Below are 20422 nucleotides of genomic sequence, written 5' to 3'. Positions count from 1 at the left end.
GATTGTGATTTTGTTGGGCTGTTTTGGGTTTACTTATATAATTATTTATATTTTCCTTTAGGGGGAACTTGGGTTGCCTGGTCCACCTGGGGTTGATGGTGAGAAGGTATATTTATTTTGATATTAAATTATGCGGCTGAAGTTTTGTAACAGAAAAGATTTGCCACTGGCACAGCTCTGCCACTGTCCTTAGGGAGCGGACTAGCAGCACCACAGTTAAAATGGCACTCAGGTGCCAGTGGCCTGAGAGACCTCAGGATTGCGTTGCCCATTAGAAATCTGCAATTACAGCACAATATTCACAAATGCCAAATATTTTTCATAGTTCAAATATACATAGATGCCAAAGTTTTTGGCCAGTTTTGTATGAACAAGTCACCTTGCCAAACCTGCAAAACACTTTTTCAGATGTTTAAGGGTTGGCATAAGAGCTGCTCAAGAGGAAACTGGTCACAAAATGTAGAAGTATGGCCACCACATTGAATGATCACCAGAAATTATCACCACTACTACATCAAGAACAGTGGCAAACTCTGGGTGTCCCACTCTTCATCCTTTGTACCATTATCAAAGGGAAGAGTCTTAAAATATTCTCAAAAAATCCTTGCATGACTTATGGGGTGTGGGTTTTTTTGAAAGATTATATAGAAGAGGATTTGTGACAATCCCTACTGTGGAGTTTGTTGCTTTGTACAACGTACTCCACAGTAGGGAGTGTTTACATATCAAATATATATTATTTACATATCAAATAAGTGTTTACATATCAAATATACAGTCAGAATATTATATGAGCAACAATTCTTCATATATTCATACATGAGATTGAAAAGTGCATGGTTAACGCCTATTCTTACATAGTTATAATCAGCCTCTAATTCTCAACTACGCCTGTTTATTATATCAGCAAACTTTAATATACTCTGGAACTGTTAATTAAAAATGTATCATCCTATGAAGCTCTTTTGCTTAAATTTCAGGGTCCTAAAGGATTGAAAGGAGACCAAGGAAGCCCTGGGCCAATAGGACAGAAAGGAGAGATAGGAGAAGTTGGCATGACTGGTTTACCAGTATGTCTCATTTTTTTATATCTTTAAATATATCCTGATTTCTGCCAATACATGTTATATACAAGCTTATTTCCACCAAAGAATGTGGAAAATGCTTGACGGGGAGGAGCAGGTACAGGGAGGTTGGCCCCAACAGCTGCAGTCCCTATCAAAATTTCTGGAGCTAGCTCAATGCCTTCTGATAGCCTGAGAGTGTGGGATTCTTATCAGACTCAATAAAGCTGCCTCACAAACTTCCAGCTAGAAAGCTTCCTGGATTCCTAAGGAAACTTTCTAAGAGCAAAACTACAAGTAGTAGTGACCATGGGTACATCCTGTGGCTGCTGACACCATTTTAGAAACACTTGTAGTTGTTTTTAAATTGCTATGAGATCCAATCTGAAGGTCAGCGCAGATCCCCAGGAGCTCCTCCCCACCCCCCGTATGCCTTTTCAGGTGCCAAAAAAACAGTGGGCTGTTTTGGCACTTGAAAAAATGCAGGGGTGGGGAGAAGAGTTCCTGGGGCTGCTGTGTTGTGCACGTGCTCTGGCTTGGGGGCCTTCCCGCAATTTTAAAAGCACTGGAAATGCTTCTAAAATGGTGTTGGCGGCCATGGGATGGACTTCTGACCACTGTCACTTGTACTTTGGTTCTGAGGGAACAGGGCTGGCTTTGTGTAGAGAGAGCAGAAGATTGGTTGAAATGTGGGGTGGCCTATCCTCTTCAGGCCTCCCGCAGTAAGGAGAGGCTCAGCTGCTGCTGCCCTCAGATTCTGCTACCCAAACAGAATCATGTCCTATTTGGGGCCCCTCTTCACTTACATTTCAAACTGGGAATACATAGTAAGTTGTGTAGCATACTGTGTTATATAGCACTTAATCAGAAGCCTCTTCATCCTCAGGTTGGTCCTGACTGAGATCTAGAAACTGCTTTATCAGTATCCCTTACAAACAATTTGCTGTTAATATATTAACTCATTTTCTGCTCCTTTCTCATTTTGTAATCCTCTTGATTTGTTTCAAGCGGTCATACTCAGAATGTGCATGTGTTTGTTTTGAAAAATGGAAGCCAAAGAGTTCTTCGGTCCTCCAGGTTTCTGACACATCACAGTAGCCCAGTGATTTCTTTTGGCAGTTGAGAAAACTTTTCTTCAATATGTTCATGATCTTAGTAGGTTTCTTGAAATAGCATCTCCATAGCAAGCGAAAGGGTTTTTGGGGGGAGGGGGAGGCGATAGATACAGGTTAGTAGTTAAGTAGCTACATACCAAGATGATAGTCTTGCAATTGGTACTGCTATTGCCAATACCTACCTTTCCATGATATGTATCCATTCTTTTGAGGCAAAGGATTTTTTAGACGAACCAAGTGTGGGCAAGTGAACAATTTTGTGGTCTGGAAAATGTTCTATCTGCAAGGCTGCATTATCAAATTGTTATTTCAGTTTATAGAAACTTTTTAAAAGGAAACTGCCTCAGTGTTTATGTACACGAAGTACTCTTTTGCCCTGGCATCTCCTCTGAAAAACTGTCAAGCTAAATTCCCCCAAATCCTTTTGCCACAGTTTTAAAGAGCACTGCAGTTTGAGAGTCCCAGGAAAAGGATAGCTTCTGAAGAAGTTTGGGTACACAAGCAGAATGTGCATGTTCCCCTATTAGAGTGATAGCTAATGATAAGAGAAAAAAAGTATTGCTAATTAGAAGTAAATCTACTCTTTTGCTTAAATTTTAGGGTCCTAAAGGATTAAAAGGAGACCAAGGAAGCCCTGGGTTAATGGGACAGAAAGGAGAAATAGGAGAAATGGGCTTGTCTGGTCCACCGGTATGCTTACCTTCCATACAGATTCATAATTAGATGGCTGGTTATGCCATGACTGCTACTGATAGCTTCCATGCTAGAAGACATTCATTTTCACAAGTTTATATTATATGGCAAGGATTTTTGAACTTTGGTTCAGTGAACCACTCTGAATTATAAAAGCTTTCTTTACTTGCAATTAAGGCCACAAAAGGCCATTGACCTTTCTTGTTCTATTGGGAGCAATTAAATCAAAAGAGGAGGGAGCATAGGCACATAATCTCACAGCATAGAATTGACTTGATAGCATATAACACACACACAGGGAAGAACTATGGTGACCTATAAAAATGGTAGCATGTTGTCTTGTTATCCCATGTACGGTAACAATAAATGGCTATTTTGTCTTTTCTGTAAGCAGTACTAATGGAGAAAACAGTGAATACCATGGTAGATATTCAACATAACCATGCAATGTTATTCTTAAAGAGGCAACTTTTTATAGTTCATAGAAATAGGGATCTATTGATTCACAGACAGCCATGAGATACATCTGTGGCTGAATATTTGAAACGATAGATAGACATGTCTTCAGACTTGAAGCTTATAACTAGTCAGATAAAGTCCAATTTCATTTGGTGAGACCTATACAGCTGTGGTATGGGTCTGAAAACCAGTGCCACATGAACAATGACAATCACAATCAGAAGGGATTGTGATGATTGCGTGGGGAGGATTTATATGATTATTCTCACCCACCTGCTTTTAAATTATCTGTGCACAACATCCCACCACAAGAAATGATTGACATGCCATTAATGGTGTGCATAAATAACTCTTTCTATATGCAATGTAAGAAGTAACATACACATTGTGTACAGCCACTAATAGTTCTATAAGCTCAAATTCTGCCATATTTCCTTGCTAGAATCTTCTGTTATAGATGAAATAACTGGCATTTGATTTTCTGGGGCTAGCATAAAATAAGAACCAAAAGGAGATCAGTTTTGTATGGGAAATTCTCACTAAAAAAGAACTGAAGTAATGCAGCTAAGGGGAATGGATTGTGTTTTGTTCTTTATTTAGAATTACGTTCATAACTCACACTCTCTCTCTTTTTTTTTAACTATTTAGGGGATTGATGGACCAAAAGGAGAAGCTGGTGCACCCTGTGAACCGGATCTTGTAAGTTTTTTGAACTCCTGGACATCAAATCTATACAAAAAGTTGACATGGTATATTCACATCTTTATGTGAAACAGAACTTTTGTTTTCATCAAGGCATGTACATTCTAACAGTAGCTCCTGAATTTTGCAGTGGAATTAATACATACAACATGCAGTTGGATCCAGTGCTCCATCAATGGAAGGTGCTGATGGATGTGGATTTTTAACTGTGTTTTTCCCACTCCACCGTGAATCCTTTCCAACCTTGTAAAACTTGAAAATCTAATTTGGCCCTGCTAGTTTACATAGGGTGTTTGTACTTTACCAGAATTGTTATTATTTTATTTACATTATTTATATTCCACTTTTCTTACTGAGACCCAAGACAGATTACATAGTGTAAGTCAATCAATGGCTGGGACATTCAATAAATGATACAATAGGATATGGGTTGCAGAATTCTGAAAACAAGCAAAACTCCAATACACAGCTGAAACAATGCTGAATCAAAACATAAGCAATTTAACATGACATATTAAACAACACTGAAACTACCCTCTCAGAGCATACTCCCAGCAACAGACATTACGCAGTAGTATTGCTATAGTCCCTATCTCTTTACCAAAGCATTTCCTTAAAGTAAAGCCCTCTTACTGTGTAAAAAAGCTTTCCTTCATAATTCAGTTTTGTATGGTTTGCAAAAAGCCAAGAGAGTGGGAGCTTTCCTGACTTCTTCAAGCAGTCCATTCCATAAGGTGGGCACTACCACAGAGAATGCACATGTACAGGCAGCTGTTGATTTTGCCCATTGGCAGGGTGGTAGTACCTGCAGAAATCCCCATTCAGGTAAGCAAAGCTGCTATAGCAGAAGATAGGGAGAGAGGAAGTCCTATAGATATGAAGGACCACGGCCATGAAAGGCTTTGTATGTGATAGCCAAAACCTTGAGTCGAGCCTGGTAACTGATTGGTAGCCAGTGGAGTGACTGCAAAATGGAAGTAATATGCATGCATACTCCATCTAGCTCCTGATAATAATGAAGCTGCAGCGTTCTGCACCAACCAGAGTCTCCAAGTTGACTTTGAGGGGAGACCTATGTAGAGTGCATTACGGTAGTCTAGTCTTGATGTTACCAGGATGTGGATCCAAGTAGCAAGATCAATCATATCAAGGTAGGGACCATCTTCCAGGCTAGACTGAGTTGGAAGGCCTTTTTTGCAGCTGCATTAACTTGCTTCTCTAGGAGCAATGCTGGATCCAGTATAACCCCTAGGCCCTTAACTGAGTGTACCAAGGTCAATTGAACTCTATCAAAAGTGGGGAGTACAATATCCTTCAGATCTCTACCTTCCTAACCAGCATAACTTCTGTCTTGTTTTGGTTCAAGTTCAATTTGTTCACTTTCAGCCATTTGACTACAGCTGTTAGGCAATAACTCAAGACATCTACTGCATCAGCAGGGAAGTTGGATAAAGAGATATAGAGCTGGGTGTCATCTGCATATTGATGACATCTACAAATGATTTCTCCTAAAGGCTTTACATAGAAATTGAATAAAATGGAGGATAATGTTGCGCCCTGTGGATTCCTTCAAGATAATTCCCACATTGAAGATAGCTGGTCTCAAATGGCAAGGAATTATTTAAATTAGTCCAAGGCGCATCCCCAGCTATCTACTTCCATCTCCAAACACCTCAACAAGATGTCTGTATTCAGATGGAGGTCATCAACTAAAGTCACTATCTCTGTCCCATAGCCTGGCCTGACACCAGAATGAAAAGGGTCCAGAGCGCAAGAGTTCTCCAAGAAGATCTTGATCTGGTCTGCTACTGTTCTGTAAATCACTTTGACTTATTGAGACTGGGCAATAATTGGCCACATGATTTTTGTTTAGGGATTTTTTTTAGTAGTGGGTGGATAACTATCTCTTTGAGTGGCCGGGGCAAAGCGCCTTGAGTTAGTGACTGATTTATTATAAGCCTCAAGGGCTCACTTATATGATTCTTACATCATTTTAGCAGCCAAGGTGGATAACGATCTAGTGCACAAGTAGTGGCTTTCACAGATGCCAAGATCCCATCAATATCCATCATCATAACTGGGTCAGAGTAGTCCAGAAGCAAGCCAGGTGGTTTCTTCTGCCTCGTCTATATTACAGCTGGCATCCACATCAGAGTGTTTTCATGTTATTTTGCCAGCAAAAAACTTTGCAAACAGGTCACACAGCTAATTGTCTGTTCTTGAGACAGTAAAGGTTCAGATTTAGGAGTCAGAAGCTATCACAATAGCATTACATAATTTGGATGGCTGTGAACCAGCTGATGCAATGGTTGCAGAGAAATAACATTTCTTTACTGCTATCACCACCACTTCATAGGCCTTCCAATGGGCTCAGTAGCACACTCTATCAGATTCAGTATGAGTTTTCCACCAGTGTCTTTCTTTCTAGACATCTTCCAGACCTCTTTAGGTCACTCCGCTCCATGATTTTATTTTTTATTTGTCTCAATAGGAACATTATGTATTTGTTTGACTTATTGTACTTATCTACAATCTAGATCTAAACCACACCAATTACAAACATGGGCTTAGGACAAAATCTACTACTAACCTATCAGCACAGTGCCCCAAATCACAATCTTTGTGCATTGCATAGATGACAGACAGTTTAAAGTGCTGGGGCTTTATTTATTGTGCATGGCTTGTTATTAATAGGCATATTTTTATGCTTTTTGTATTTATTTTATCTAGTAGCAGACTAGGCTTTTTAAGTCTGTGGTAATTGTTTCCTAGAAAACAAGAAAACTTTGTGACCATACAGTGAAATAAATTTAAATAATACTTACTAGATACTTTAGATTTTATCATTTCTGATTCTAGTAAATTACTTTCGTTGAACACTTTGGGCATGATCCAGTCCATTATGGGGACTGGGGACCAGGTTCATATGCAGAGGATTCCTATAGGCCTAGTGAAGTCATGCTTTCTCCTCTCTCCCCAAATACAAGCTTGCACAGTGAAAATATGTCGGGGGATAGATCTGTGTGTACATCCTGTATTCCCATTCAGCGCTTCCTTTCCACTTGATAGAAGTAACTTGGATCAAAGTGAGGAGGAGGACCAAGTAGAGTGACAAGAAGTGTACCCAACCCACCTTCCATCATGATGACCTTCTGCCTGTTCATTGGATATCCAGGAATCCACTGTAGATTGGTATTGTTGTGCTTATAGTGAAATGGATCATGCCCATTATATGCAACTTTAATTCTTTAACGAGTTTTAAAAAAATTGTCGTTAATTGGCTGGTTATTTTCTTAATAGGGAATTTACTTTTCATTTTGAACATTTTATCATATATAAACATTTTATCATATATTATGTGACAACATTTTACTGTGTAATGAAATTCATAGGTGCAAGTCATAGCCGAACCAGGACCTCCAGGTTTACCAGGCCAACCTGGCCCTCCAGTAAGTCTTTTTTTTTAAAGTTTTTTAAATGTTTTTATTTGAAAAGAAAAAGAAGTAGAAATAAAAATATATCAAAAGTATTGAGAATTCTACATACAGACATCCATTAAAGGTTTCCAAATATCTAAAAATAAGTCCATCTCTGGTAACTTTTATGAAAACTATTTTCAAACTTTGAATGGGGCTGTGATATTTTGCCAAGTTAAGGTCCATGTAAGCCTGCCCTGGGTGATGTCTTTCAATTCCACTCACGTATTGGAATTCAATCAATGACCCCCTTTTTAAATATAGGTACTATGATGAAAATCACTGAACTGATGTAATAAAACCACATTGCGAGTTCAATCAAGGTTACAGGGTTTTTTCTATTTTATGTCTCTCATTTTGTGGCTAAAGCAGTGGAGGTCAAAAATCTATATTGCGTTTCCCATGTTTTTTTATGAAAATTACTCCCTGAGATAAGTAAACCTTTTTGCAGACTGTACAGCTAAAGGCATAGATACTTCATTACAGATGTGCATGATAGCTGTTGTGCTAAGGACACGTCTGGAACTTCTGGAGTGCCTTCATCTACGTACATTAAATCTCAAGGCTCTCAGCATGTTATTGCACTGACTTCATTTGCTTGATAGCAAGATTGATCTCACTGAATATATGTAAGAAAAACTCAAAGTCAGACATTTCCTTTAATACCCTGAGTATTTGTATGAGGGAAATAGAATAATTGGGGTTTATTTTGAGTTCAAAATATGTAAACCAAAAAAAATCACTAACTGAACTCACAGACAAGATCTTTCCCATCTTCCCCAACCATTAGAAGCAGCTTTTAGGCTGTCATGTCACTCAAAAACCTACACACAAGGGTCAGGGATCCCTTAGGATCAGCATGGGATTGCAGATTGAGGCAGTAAAACCATTACATTCATTTGCTTGCTCAGGCACTCCTTTTGGATCCAATGCAGAATGCATAATACAAGTTTAACTAAGAAGAGATTGCAGGACTGGAAATCTGAATATAGCCTTGCTTGTCTTATTATATCTTAGTGAACACAAAGACTTTTTTCCAAAGGGCATGGATGAATATTTGATGAGGAGAAAAGAAAGGGGAGGGAAGAGTATATTTCACAGTATTAGAACCCCTGGTACAATAAAGTTGGTTAGTCTTAAAGGTGCTACTGGACTCTTTTTGATCCTGGTAGCTTCATTATTCATTATACCTTGAGAGAATCTTTTTTTAAAAATGTACATATACAACTATGGTTTTTGAGGCAGTTTGAGTATGAACGATGGGGTATAAAATTTAGATTATGTATTAGCATACTTGAAAGTCCTATTATAATGAAACATTGTCTAATTTTAGGGTCCTCAAGGCATACAAGGACCTAAGGTGAGCCACTGATATAAGAATGCCATGTAATATTTGAAACCTAGTCTACAAAATATACATATTAACAGTAAGACATAGTTGAATATATGTTGTGCTATAGTTGAAATTGTGCTCTATTTACATTTTACTTCTGGTGACACAAATGTGGGGTCTTTTTAGTGGCAGCCCAATTACAGCGCAATTCAACTGTGAATAAACCATAGTTTGAAATCTTGGTTTGCAGGATAAGCACAACCTGTAGTTTGCCAGTTTAGATGCAACACAAACTGGTTTTCTGCAAACCCAGTAGATAATTATCTCATTTTGTGCATGAAGGGAATAGAGAGAAAGGAGCAGGGGTTACACAAACAAGCCTTCAAGGATAATTCACATATCAGCGAACCAAGGCTGTGCTTTAATCAAGCCATTGGCTTGGATCCTACAAACCAAACTTCCTCAGCTACCAGAAAAGGGAAAGTGATTTTACCTGGCTTTGCGTTCTTTACTACAACACCTGCTCCTTCATGGGATCTAGTTTCTTCATCTCTGGAATTGGTTTTGGGAGGTTACAGGAAGCTGGTGGGAGAAGGTGAGGAAGGATCTGCCTCTGCAAGCTCTTTGCACTTGCAGTTCATACAATTCAATCCATTGTTTCTAAGCTGTAGATTGTTCTACAAAAATCATATTAAGGCTACGGTATTATAAAAGTTAACAGAAACATTCAGTATGGCTAGTGTAAACTGTTCTGCAGATGCCTCTTGTGTCCAATAAAATCTGGATTCTTCCTCCTCCCAATGCTGTCTCTACATTCCTTCCTTCCCTTCCCCTCCAAAGTCCCTGCACCTTCTCTCCAGCCCTGCATCCTTCCTTCCTACCTTCTGTTCTCACTCCCCTCTTATCTGTTGTTTTCCCTCTAGTTCTTCTTTTCTTTACTCCCTCTCAAAGTTTCTCCTCACACTCCCTCCAGCTCCCATTTTTCCTCTTTTGTTTCATTTTTATTCCCTCCCTCCACTTTGGCTTTGTTTCCTTCCCACCACTATCGTTCTTCTTGTTTTTCTTGCTTGCTCACATGCTCTCTAGCCTCATCCGCAATTCAGTTTCAAAATGAAATTGCAGCTGCCAGCATCAGTGAGGCTGTCTGTACTTGCCTAGGCAATCCAAAATAAGCATCAATAACTGCATTTTAAACTTTTAAATTGTATTTTACTTTGTCTTTTAAAAATACAAGATTTTTCTGCAAACCTGACAGTTTCCATGGTTTATAAAAACATATCCCCTTTCTGTACCTGGCCTTATTATATGAATTTTTTGATCCTCATCATGAGGCCATATCCATAATTAGATATATAGATGGTGCAAACATTTTGGTATAGAGGTACGAATTCTGTTTCTCCAAAACCTATTTTAATACATCATTTGTAACGTGCAGGGTCCTCAAGGAGCTCATGGGCATAAGGTGAGTCATTAAAACAGCAAATTTGATATCATGAATACGCTAGACTATATGCCACACATGAACTGCAGAAGTACCAAGCATCTAGGACAAATTTTAATTTATATTAGAACTTTGGTTTCTCAATTACTAGGAAAAAGAAGCCACACTAATACAAAGGATTTGCTTCAGATGGAGTCTATAAACTTAGTTCCTTTGTGAGATGCAGTAATTTCACAGGTGAAGTTGATACTGGAAAAATCCAATATTGGTTGAGAGCCTAGGTCATTGCCCAATCTAAAATCAGTGAAATTCCTTCCTTATTTAGAACATGCAAGTTACAGGCAATAAGCAAGAAAGCAGGGATTAAATTATAGGGATGGAATTTCACATGTTCACTTCCAGATATTTTCAGATGATATCATCAAAATATATCAACTATAACTAGTGATACTGTGAGAAGGACCAAAGTATTATTTTTCATCTTCTTCTACTCACCCTATCCTTTTCTCTTGTCTTTTTAATCATAAGCTCACAAATGTTAACTTGATTTTCTAACAACCAACCTTTCCCTTGAACTTTGTACCAACTCCTCAGTTCCTCAAGTCCTGTGGTACATGCAGACAATTTGTGACAGGGAGGGATGTTTGCCCTTGTGCAGTCTTAGTGGAAGGCACTATCAGGAGCTTGCCACTGCCCCTGCCCCATGCAAAAGCATAGCGTAAAAGGAGAACATGTTGCCCTTCCTTTCACCCCTCAACTCTTCCATTCAGGGAAGAAAGGGAGGCTTCCGGAAAGTAAGGCTTTTGCTGAAGGTGCTTTGAGATTTTCCAGAACAGGTATGTTGGCCTCTGACATGCAGTGAACTGAATTTAATAGAATCCTGCTTTTCACTGCTTCTCCTTCCTCTGTCTCAGCTACAAAAAGGCTGCAGTAATAAGCATATTTTTTCATGAAATACATCACTGTACTCAATCTGCCTTCTTCCAAGTAAATTTACTTAGGATTGGACTCCCAGTTTTCTGATTGTGTTGATAAAAGAATCCAAGGGATTACAAAGCTATTGATGCTTTGTGGCCTCTGTTCCACCATACCTTTGTTATATAACATCTGATGCAGCTGCATGTGTGGAGAATTCACGCACAGTCTTTTCCCTAGAGGATTAATCAGTAAAGAGAAATTTTAATAGGGAGGGCTGTGAATTAAGGGCATAGTTGTATATTTTCAAAGGCTAGGTTCTAGGCGAGCAGGATTTGAGTCCAGTGGCAGCTTAGAGTTCAACAAGATTTTCGAGAGTCAGAGCTTCCTTCTTCAGATGAATGTTATGGTACTAGGAAATGCTCAATAAAATGTTGAAGATTGTCTGTCTTCTGAAGTAGTAGCATTTGTTTGGTGCCTTACATTTTTTAATTAAAAGGCACCTTAGGCAGTACAATCCTTTTTTTTTTTTTTTTTGAAAAATTTTTTATTGGGTTAGAACATTTTTATTTTTACATTACAATCAATTTTCCCCTAATTTTTCGTTTCTAACCCCCTCCCTTTCCCCCCCTTTTGTTGACTTCCAACAGCTTTCCCACCCTCTGTCCCTTTTCCCTTACTTCTATTAAATTCCTCTGTCTAAAACAGATATACATTCTCCATTATATTAAGCAGTGCATCATTAACTCCTTTAATTATTATACACCCAAACTATACGTCTTTAGATAAACAATTTATCCCATTTTCCAGTTTTGAATAATTCTATATAAACCTATATATCATAAACCATAAAAATTTCCCACATTTAAATCAAACAATTTGATTTGTTCTCTATATATTACTCATTTCAACTTTTTATGGTAATTCTATATAACTCCTCAGATACTCAATCAATTTAACTCTTCTATACATTCAGTTTGGTGCATATAAATCTTGTCAAAGAAAGAAAATATTGTTAGTTAGTCAATCCTCATGTTTAAACCTTATCATTAATTATTCTCTATCAGTTGACCTATACATATCTATATATATCTCAATCAATTAATCTAACTGCTTATAAATTCACATTTCTCTTCCTCCCCCGGTAAAGTCACCCCTCTCTTTTATACTTTTATTATATTTTAGTAGTTCTCAAACTGCCACAGTTTTCCTCCCACCTCCCATTTCTTCTCCAGGTATTGTTTCAGCTTCTCCCAGTCTGTGTTGAACTGCCCTGAGTCCAGATCTCTCAGTTTTCTTGTCATCTTGTCCATTTCAGCCATATACAGCAATTTGTAGATCCAATCTTCAATAGTTGGTACTTCTTGTACTTTCCATTTCTGCGCATACAAAAGTCTAGCTGCTGCAGTCATATAAAAAATCAACGTCCTATGATGGGCTGGAATTCCCTCCATTCCCAAGTTTAGCAGCAGGAGTTCTGGGTTCTTATTTATTTGAAACTGTAAAATTTCACTCATTTCTCTTATTATTTCCCCCCAGAACTGCCTAGCTACCTCACACGACCACCACATATGATAGAGGGAGCCCTCATGTTTCTTACATTTCCAGCATTTATTAGAAGTATTCAAATTCCCTAGCGCAATCTTCTTTGGTGTCATGTACCAACGATAGATCATTTTGAAAATGTTCTCTTTAATATTAATACATGTCGTTGTCTTCATCGTAGTTTTCCACAAGTATTCCCATGCCTCCATTGTTATTTCTTTATTGAAATTTATAGCCCATTTCACCATCTGTGTTTTAACTATCTCATCCTCAGTATACCATTTCAGCAATACTTGGTATACCTTGGATATTCTTTTCTTGTCTTCTTTAAGAAGGGTCTGCTCTAGTTCCGAGTTCTCTGTTCGTATGCCCCCTTTTGCAAAGTCTGAGTTGTATAAGTCTCTAATCTGTCTATACTGAAACCAATCATAGTTAGGTGATAGTTCCTCTTGCGTCTTTATTCTAAGTTTAGATACTTCAATCTTAGTTATTTCTTTATACGTTAAACATTGTTGTTCATTATTCACAGCTCTCGGATCTATCACCTCATATGGAACCACCCACAAGGGGGTTCCTTCTTGTAAGTAAGTTCTATACTTCTTCCAGATTGTAAATAGACTTCTCCTTACAAAATGATGCAGGAACATCGAGTTGACCTTTACTTTGTCATGCCATAGGTATGCGTGCCATCCAAAAATTTTTTTATATCCCTCTAGGGCTAATAGTTTCTTATTCTTTAATGTCATCCACTCTTTTAGCCAAACTAGGCAGATTGCATCATGGTAAAGTCTCAGATTGGGCAGTTGCATTCCGCCTCTCTCCTTTGCATCTTGTAAAACTTTTACTTTCACTCGAGGCTTCTTGCCTGCCCAAACAAAATCTGATATTTTCCTCTGCCATTTTTCAAATTGTTTAGAGTCTCTGATGATTGGTATTGTCTGTAACAAAAACATTACTCTTGGTAACACATTCATCTTAACTGCTGCAATCCTGCCCAACCATGACAGGTTCAATCTATTCCATTTGATCAAGTCTCTCTCTATCTGAGTCCATAATTTTTCATAATTATTCTTGAACAAATCTATATTTTTTGCAGTCAGCTCAACTCCCAAGTATTTCACCTTACTAGTTACTTCACAATCCGTTGTTTCCATTAACAATTGTTGTTTCTGCTTAGTCATGTTTTTGCATAATATCTTTGACTTCTTTTTGTTAATGAAGAAACCTGCCAAATCTCCAAACTCCTTGATCTTGCCTATCACTTTTGGCATGTTCTCCAGTGGGTCTTCTACAATTAACATTATGTCGTCTGCAAATGCTCTGACCTTATATGAGTAGTCCTTTATTTTTATTCCTCGTATTTCCTCATCTTGTCGAATTTGTATCATCAGAATCTCCAATACTAAAATGAACAACAATGGAGATAACGGGCAACCTTGTCTTGTTCCTTTACTAATCGTCAATTTTTTGGTCAATTCATCATTCACTACAATTGCTGCAGTCTGGTCTCTATAGATTTCCTTGATTGCTCTGACGAATCTTTCTCCCAGTTGTAGCTTTTCCATAGTGGCAAACATAAAATCCCAGTTTAAATTGTCAAACGCTTTTTCAGCGTCTACAAAGAAGAAACCAACCTCTTTGTCACAACGCTTGTCGTAGTATTCAATAGCATTGATCACTGTCCTTAAGTTGTCTCTTATTTGTCTGTCTGGCAAAAAGCCTGCTTGTTCCTCCTCTATGACTTCCGAGAGCCACCCCTTCAATCTCTCCGCCAATATCTTCGCAAAAATTTTATAGTCATTATTGAGTAGTGATATAGGCCTATAATTTTTCACGCTAGTCAGATCTTGGCCCTCTTTTGGGATCAATGATATATTCGCTTCGCTCCAAGTGTCTGGAATTCTTTGATCCCTAAAAACTCCGTTCATCACCTCTTTTAGGAATGGTGCCAGTTCATTGGCCATTGTCTTATAAAATTTAGCCGTAAGTCCATCTGGCCCTGGCGCCTTTCCTAGATTTGCGGATTGTATTGCCATATTTATTTCCTCATCAGTTACTTCACTGTTCAACTTATTTCTCCAAGCTTCCGAGATCTCTGGAAGTTTGGTTTTCTCCAAATATGATGCTATTGATTCTTTGTTTACTTCTTTTTTATTATACAGCTTAGCGTAAAATTTATAAAAGGCTCTGCTAATGGTAGTCTGCTCCAAATACATTTTGTTTTCTTCACAAATTTTATTTATTATTTTCTTTTCCCTTTTCTTCTTTAATTGCCATGCCAAATATTTCCCAGGTTTATTAGCACCCTCAAAAGCTTTTTGATTCAGTCTTTTAAGGTTCCACTCCAATTCTTTGTTACTCATTGCTGTTAACTGTTCTTGAAGAATTTTGATTTCCTGATGTATTTTCTTTTTCCCTGGTCTCTTTTTTAACTGTACTTCTTTGGCCTTTATTTTCTCCTCAATCTCTTGTCTTTTCTCCTCTTTCTTTTTCCTTGCTCTACCATTTAAGTCCATTAGTATGCCCCTTACAACCGCCTTGTACGCGTCCCAAACTTTACTGGTTGGTACTTCTTTATTCACGTTGTATTGTATAAAAAACTTAGTCTCTCTTCTCAGTGTTTCCATATTCTCACTTTCCTGTAACAGGTCCTCATTTATTCTCCAGGCTTTCCTTTTTCTCCTTTTTCCAAATTTCCACATAATTGGGTTGTGATCTGAGCCTACCATCGGCATTATTTCTACCTCCTTAGTCCATAGCGCTAAGTCCTTTGAGGCCCAGATCATATCAATTCTTGATAATGTAAGATGCCTTGCAGAATAAAAAGTAAACTGTTTGGTTTTAGGATATTCTCTCCTCCATACGTCTTCGAGAGTCTCTTGTTGAATCAACTCAAAAAAAAGCTTTGGCAATAGTCCTCTTTTCTTTTGTGCTTTTGTAGTCTTTTTGTCTAATTCCAAATCTGTCACTCCATTGAAATCTCCAGCAAGAATTATCTGGTCATATACAAGATCGTCTAGGTGCTTCCTTAAGTCCTCAAAGAAGCTTTCCTTTGCACCGTTAGGTGCATAAAGTCCGACTACCAACACTCTCTTTAAGTTCCAATTACATTCCACTGCTACAAATCTAGCTTCCACATCTCTCATAACAAATTTTGGCTGCAGCTCCTCTTTTATATACAACACCACTCCTCTTTTTTTTTTGTTGGAAGCCGCTACAAATTCTTTGCCCAATTTTCCAGATTTTAAATATTTTACATCCTGTTTTCTAATGTGGGTCTCCTGCAAACAAACAATATCACATTTTTGTTTTAGTAGCCAATGAAAAATATTTTTTCTCTTATTCGGTGAGTTTAGTCCATTTATATTCCAAGATAATACTTTACACTCCATATTCATGGTTTTGTTGGTAAGTCTTTTTCATTGTCCTTGATAAATCTCTCCATCTCCCGCTCAGATCTAATACGTTTTTTTGCCCCTCCAAACTCAAAGGACACTCCTTCCGGTAACTCCCATCTGTATCTGATATTCATGTCCTTCAAAGTCTGAATTAGCACTCTATATTTTTTCCTGTCCAATAACACTGATCTGGGCAGTTCCTTCATTATAATAATCGTCTTGCCATCAATCTCCAATGGATCTTGAAATTGTTTGGTCACAATCCTCTCTTTCATATTTCTAGTTGTAAACTGCACAATCACATCCCTTGGTAGTTTCCTCTGGGTTGCAATTCTCGAGTTCACACGATACGCCACATCTAGGATAGCCACGATTTCCTCCTCCTCCTTCCCCAGGTAATCAGCCAACACCTCAGTCATCTGTTCTTGCGCTGACTTCCCTTCCACTTCTGGCAGACCACGAAAACGAAGCTGCTTCTCCATGTGTTTAGTTTCTGCAACTGACATCCTCCCCTTCACCAGCCTCATCTCTGTTTGTTGCGTGTCTATTAAATTCTCCATCGCGTCTTCTACTGTTTTAACTCTCTGCTGCGTTCCTTGTAATTCACTGCTAATCGTTTCCACACCTTTTTTCACTTCTGACAGCTCCGACTTTACTGTCTGTGTAACTTCCTTGACCTCTTTAATAAGCTCCAATTTCGTGTCCTTAAGTTCTTTCATCATATCTATAAGTTTTTTGTCCAAGTTTTCTATTGCCGATTGCCACTCTTTTTTCGACATCGTGGGGCTTGCTTTAGCTCGCTCCCACGAATCTGCTCTCTTCCTCAGCTCCGTGGCGTATAATTAAACGTTTTCCTTTTTTTTTAAATGTCCCAATCTTTGCCAAAATTAATTTTTTATATCCAAAATGTCGGGCGTCTTTTCTCTATGGTTTCTCTATGTTATTATAATCCAAGATGGCCTACTTCCTCTTCCGCTGAAGCCACGACCCTTCCACTTTCAAGGATGGCAATTCCCCACTTCCTGTCCTTTGGCAAGGGCCGCTTCCCTCCAGCCACTCTATTGTTGTTACGCACTTCCTGTCTCCCGTCTTCCCACAGCAGGTCTCGCGATGGTGTCTTTTTCCCACAGCTCCAAAACCACAGGTATTCAAAACAATAGTCCGATTTTTGTAATAACTTCTTTAAACTTAGTCTCTTTTAAAATACAACTCCTGCCGAGTCTTCACCTCCTTTTCGCTAGTCTGTTGCAGTTTAAAAGTCTACTTTCTTTCCTCTCTGTTTTTGTCAATCTGTCCCGTTTCAAGAGATAGCGATCTTTACCTTCTCTCCAGCTTTCTCGGGTTGTAATCGCTGTTTCGATCTTAAATTCTCCTCTCGACTTCCCTCCCCGATCGAAGCTTGGGTATGTAGGTCTTATGCCAGCCGAATTGGCCCCAAAATTGCCGCAGAGATTATAGCCGACCCGTCGCAAGGTGGGACCTCAAGGATCGGGGGGGAGACTCCTTGTGTAGAGCCCCCCCTCGTCCGAGATCTAACTCACCCTAGGGTCTTGAGCGTTCTTTGCCTGCTCCCCGCCTGAGAGCAGTCGGCCGCGGGTTATTTTCACCCCTCCGGCCGGTTAAAACGGCAATCCGGTCAGCTCCACAAATGGAGCTGCGTTAGACCTCCATGAATCCCAAACCGGAAGTCCAGGCAGTACAATCCTAAGCACAGTTATACTGTTCTATACTCATTGAAGTCTGTGGGCTTAGAAAGTTGTAACTCTGCACTGTAAGTGACGTTTTGGTCATGTGCAACTTTATTTAAAATTAATTGATACATTAATTAGTCATAAAGCAGATGATCAAACAATTAAAATTAAGCAATTGGTGGAAAGTCTGATATATATATATACCATTATTTATGTGCAGGGTTCAGATGGTGCAAAAGGTACAAAAGGTGAAAGTGGCCACAAAGGTGAAAAAGGTGCCCCTGGGCCACAGGTGAGTAGCATGCGGTCTTTTTAAAAGCTGCAACCTCCTGCAGCCTCGTAGCTTTATCAGTTCAGTCCCGTTAGCAGCAGCAGTGCACCACGTAATAAGTTGCCTTTTTCTATAGGGTCCTGCTGGTAGCCATGGACTTATTGGTTTACCAGGCACCAAAGGAGAGAAGGTAAGAAAAACTAAATGAAAGAAAATAAACTGATACGTTTATCAGAAACCTATAGTGCTCCACAACTGTACCTACTCAGTAGGCCCATGTAGTACATTATTTGAAAGCACAGCATTTTGATAAGAAGGCAAGTGCTTGAGTGGCAAAGAAATTGTTTTCCAGCAGGATAATTTGTTTTTGTATTTTTGAATCTGAGTAGAATCAGATCATTTTTTTAAAAGTTTTGGGGCTCTTCCAGTCTTTCCTGTTGTATTGCAAACAATTATAGCAATGATATTTTCTGATTCGTTTGTTGCAATAAAAACTTCTATATGATCTTCTGCAGCTTATCCAAATTTTTTCAGGTAAATTCTACAATTATTTGTAGGTAATAAAAAAATTAGATCTGGTCCAATGAATGAAGTGGGAAAATTCTAAGGTGATAGAATAGGCTTTACTACCTCAGACTGAAATAGAGAGTCTTCTTGAATGCTCCCTTCCACAATCAATTTATTGCAAGAAGAAAATTAATAATAATAACATAATAATATTTGATTTATATACTGCCCTTCAGGATGACTTAACACCCACTCAGAGAGGTTTACAAAGTATGTTATTATTGTATTGTCAAAGGCTTTCACGGCCGGAGAACGATGGTGACACTGTGACACTGAGAGATCTCTGTCTTTTGGTGCTACACCTCTGAAGATGCCAGCCACAGCTGCTGGCGAAACATCAGGAACTACAATGCCAAAACCACGGCAATACAGCCCGGAAAACCATATGTTATTATTATCCCCATAACAAAACACCCTGTAAGGTGGGTGGGGCTGAGAGAGCTAGAAGCTGTGACTGACCCAAGGTCACCCAACTGGCTTAAAGTGCAGGAGTGAGGAATCAAACCCAGTTCTGCAGATTAGAGTCCACTACACCAAACTGGCTCTCACTAGAGGCTAGATGCTTTCATTCTGATATGCTAGATTTCTAAAAGTAAGGAATTTTGATATGGTGAGCATTGTAAAAAATGCTACCTTTCACATGTGGCATACACTGATACAGTCCATTTGATCTTTTCCTCAGGAATCTACCACCTGCTGCTTGTGTAGTAGACCAGGCCAAATTCTATGGGAAATGCTAAAGAAACAAACAAGTTTCCTTTCATTTTGCTTATTGTATGCTAATAAAATGACACAGGAAGATTTAATTTTTTAAAAAAGTATGTATGTAGGGTGGCCAGTCCCTGGGGACGCGCTCCCACGCTCCACAGTGGCTTGATTCGGCCTGGTTAGGGCACGAATCAGGCTGGAGTTGAGGTAGATTCTGGTCAAATCGGGCCTGAGTTGAACCACTGCAGAGCATATCAATGCTCCCACACTCCACAGCGGCCTGATTTGGCCCCCTTGTGGAGCGCGGGAGCACTCCCAGGGCAGCATGTGACCTGTGTGATGACATCACTTCCTGGAACTGACATCGCTCAGGCCAGGACCATGTGCGCAGGGGCGGCTGAAGGTTAGTGCTGGGACTCCCACCTCTTGCCCGGGGTATAGGGGGTCCTAGAAACCCTATGTCTGTGTGTGTTATCCAAATGCAGTATGCAAAGATCAGAATGCAGTCAAAGCTAAGCAGTTTTTAATACCCATAAATTCATAGAATCATAGAGTTGGAAGGAGCCTTACAGACCATCTAGTCCAACCCCCTTCCAAATGCAGGAACAGCCTAAAGCATCCCTGACAAGTATTGGTTCAGCCTCTCCTTGAAGACTGCAAATGAGGGGAACCTACACATCCCTAGGCAGTTTTTCCTAATATCCAGCTAGTACCTTTCCTCCTGCAGTTTAAACCCATTGTTTCAAGTCCTATCCTTTGGTGCAAACAAGAATAGCTTCCTCCTCTCCCCTAAGTGACAGCCTTTTAAATACTTAAGAGAGCAATTATGTCTCCCCTCAACCTCCTCTTCTCCAGACTGAACATTCCCAGGTTCCTCAGTCTTTCCTCATAGGGCAGGTGGGTGAAAGGGACAGGTATGTGCTTAACTCTCACATAGTGCTAAAATGTACTGTTCTTTTCTAGAATGTATATGCAAGATTTCAACAAAATGTTATGAGCTTGCTCTTAACATTGTGACTAACTCTCCTCTCATTCCCTTCTTAA

The 20422-nt window shown here is 39.1% G+C and overlaps 1 protein-coding gene across 1 annotated transcript in view; it reads left to right on the top strand.

Moving 5' to 3' along the window:
• The window catches only part of LOC129327368 (collagen alpha-1(XXIII) chain-like), a 507186-nt gene that overhangs the window by 462938 nt on the left and 23826 nt on the right, over positions 1–20422 (top strand). The window contains exons 21-29 of the mRNA XM_054975948.1: positions 62–106; positions 981–1070; positions 2780–2869; positions 3980–4030; positions 7426–7482; positions 8843–8869; positions 10278–10304; positions 18053–18124; positions 18240–18293. Of these exons, the coding sequence (XP_054831923.1) occupies positions 62–106; positions 981–1070; positions 2780–2869; positions 3980–4030; positions 7426–7482; positions 8843–8869; positions 10278–10304; positions 18053–18124; positions 18240–18293 (513 nt within the window). The remainder of the gene's footprint in view (positions 1–61; positions 107–980; positions 1071–2779; positions 2870–3979; positions 4031–7425; positions 7483–8842; positions 8870–10277; positions 10305–18052; positions 18125–18239; positions 18294–20422) is intronic.

This window comes from Eublepharis macularius, chromosome 4 (genome assembly GCF_028583425.1).
Source record: "Eublepharis macularius isolate TG4126 chromosome 4, MPM_Emac_v1.0, whole genome shotgun sequence".
Classification (NCBI taxonomy): Eukaryota; Metazoa; Chordata; class Lepidosauria; order Squamata; family Eublepharidae; genus Eublepharis; species Eublepharis macularius.
The sequence above is the reverse complement of the archived record's forward strand: the minus strand, read 5'-3'. Positions and strand labels throughout refer to the sequence as shown.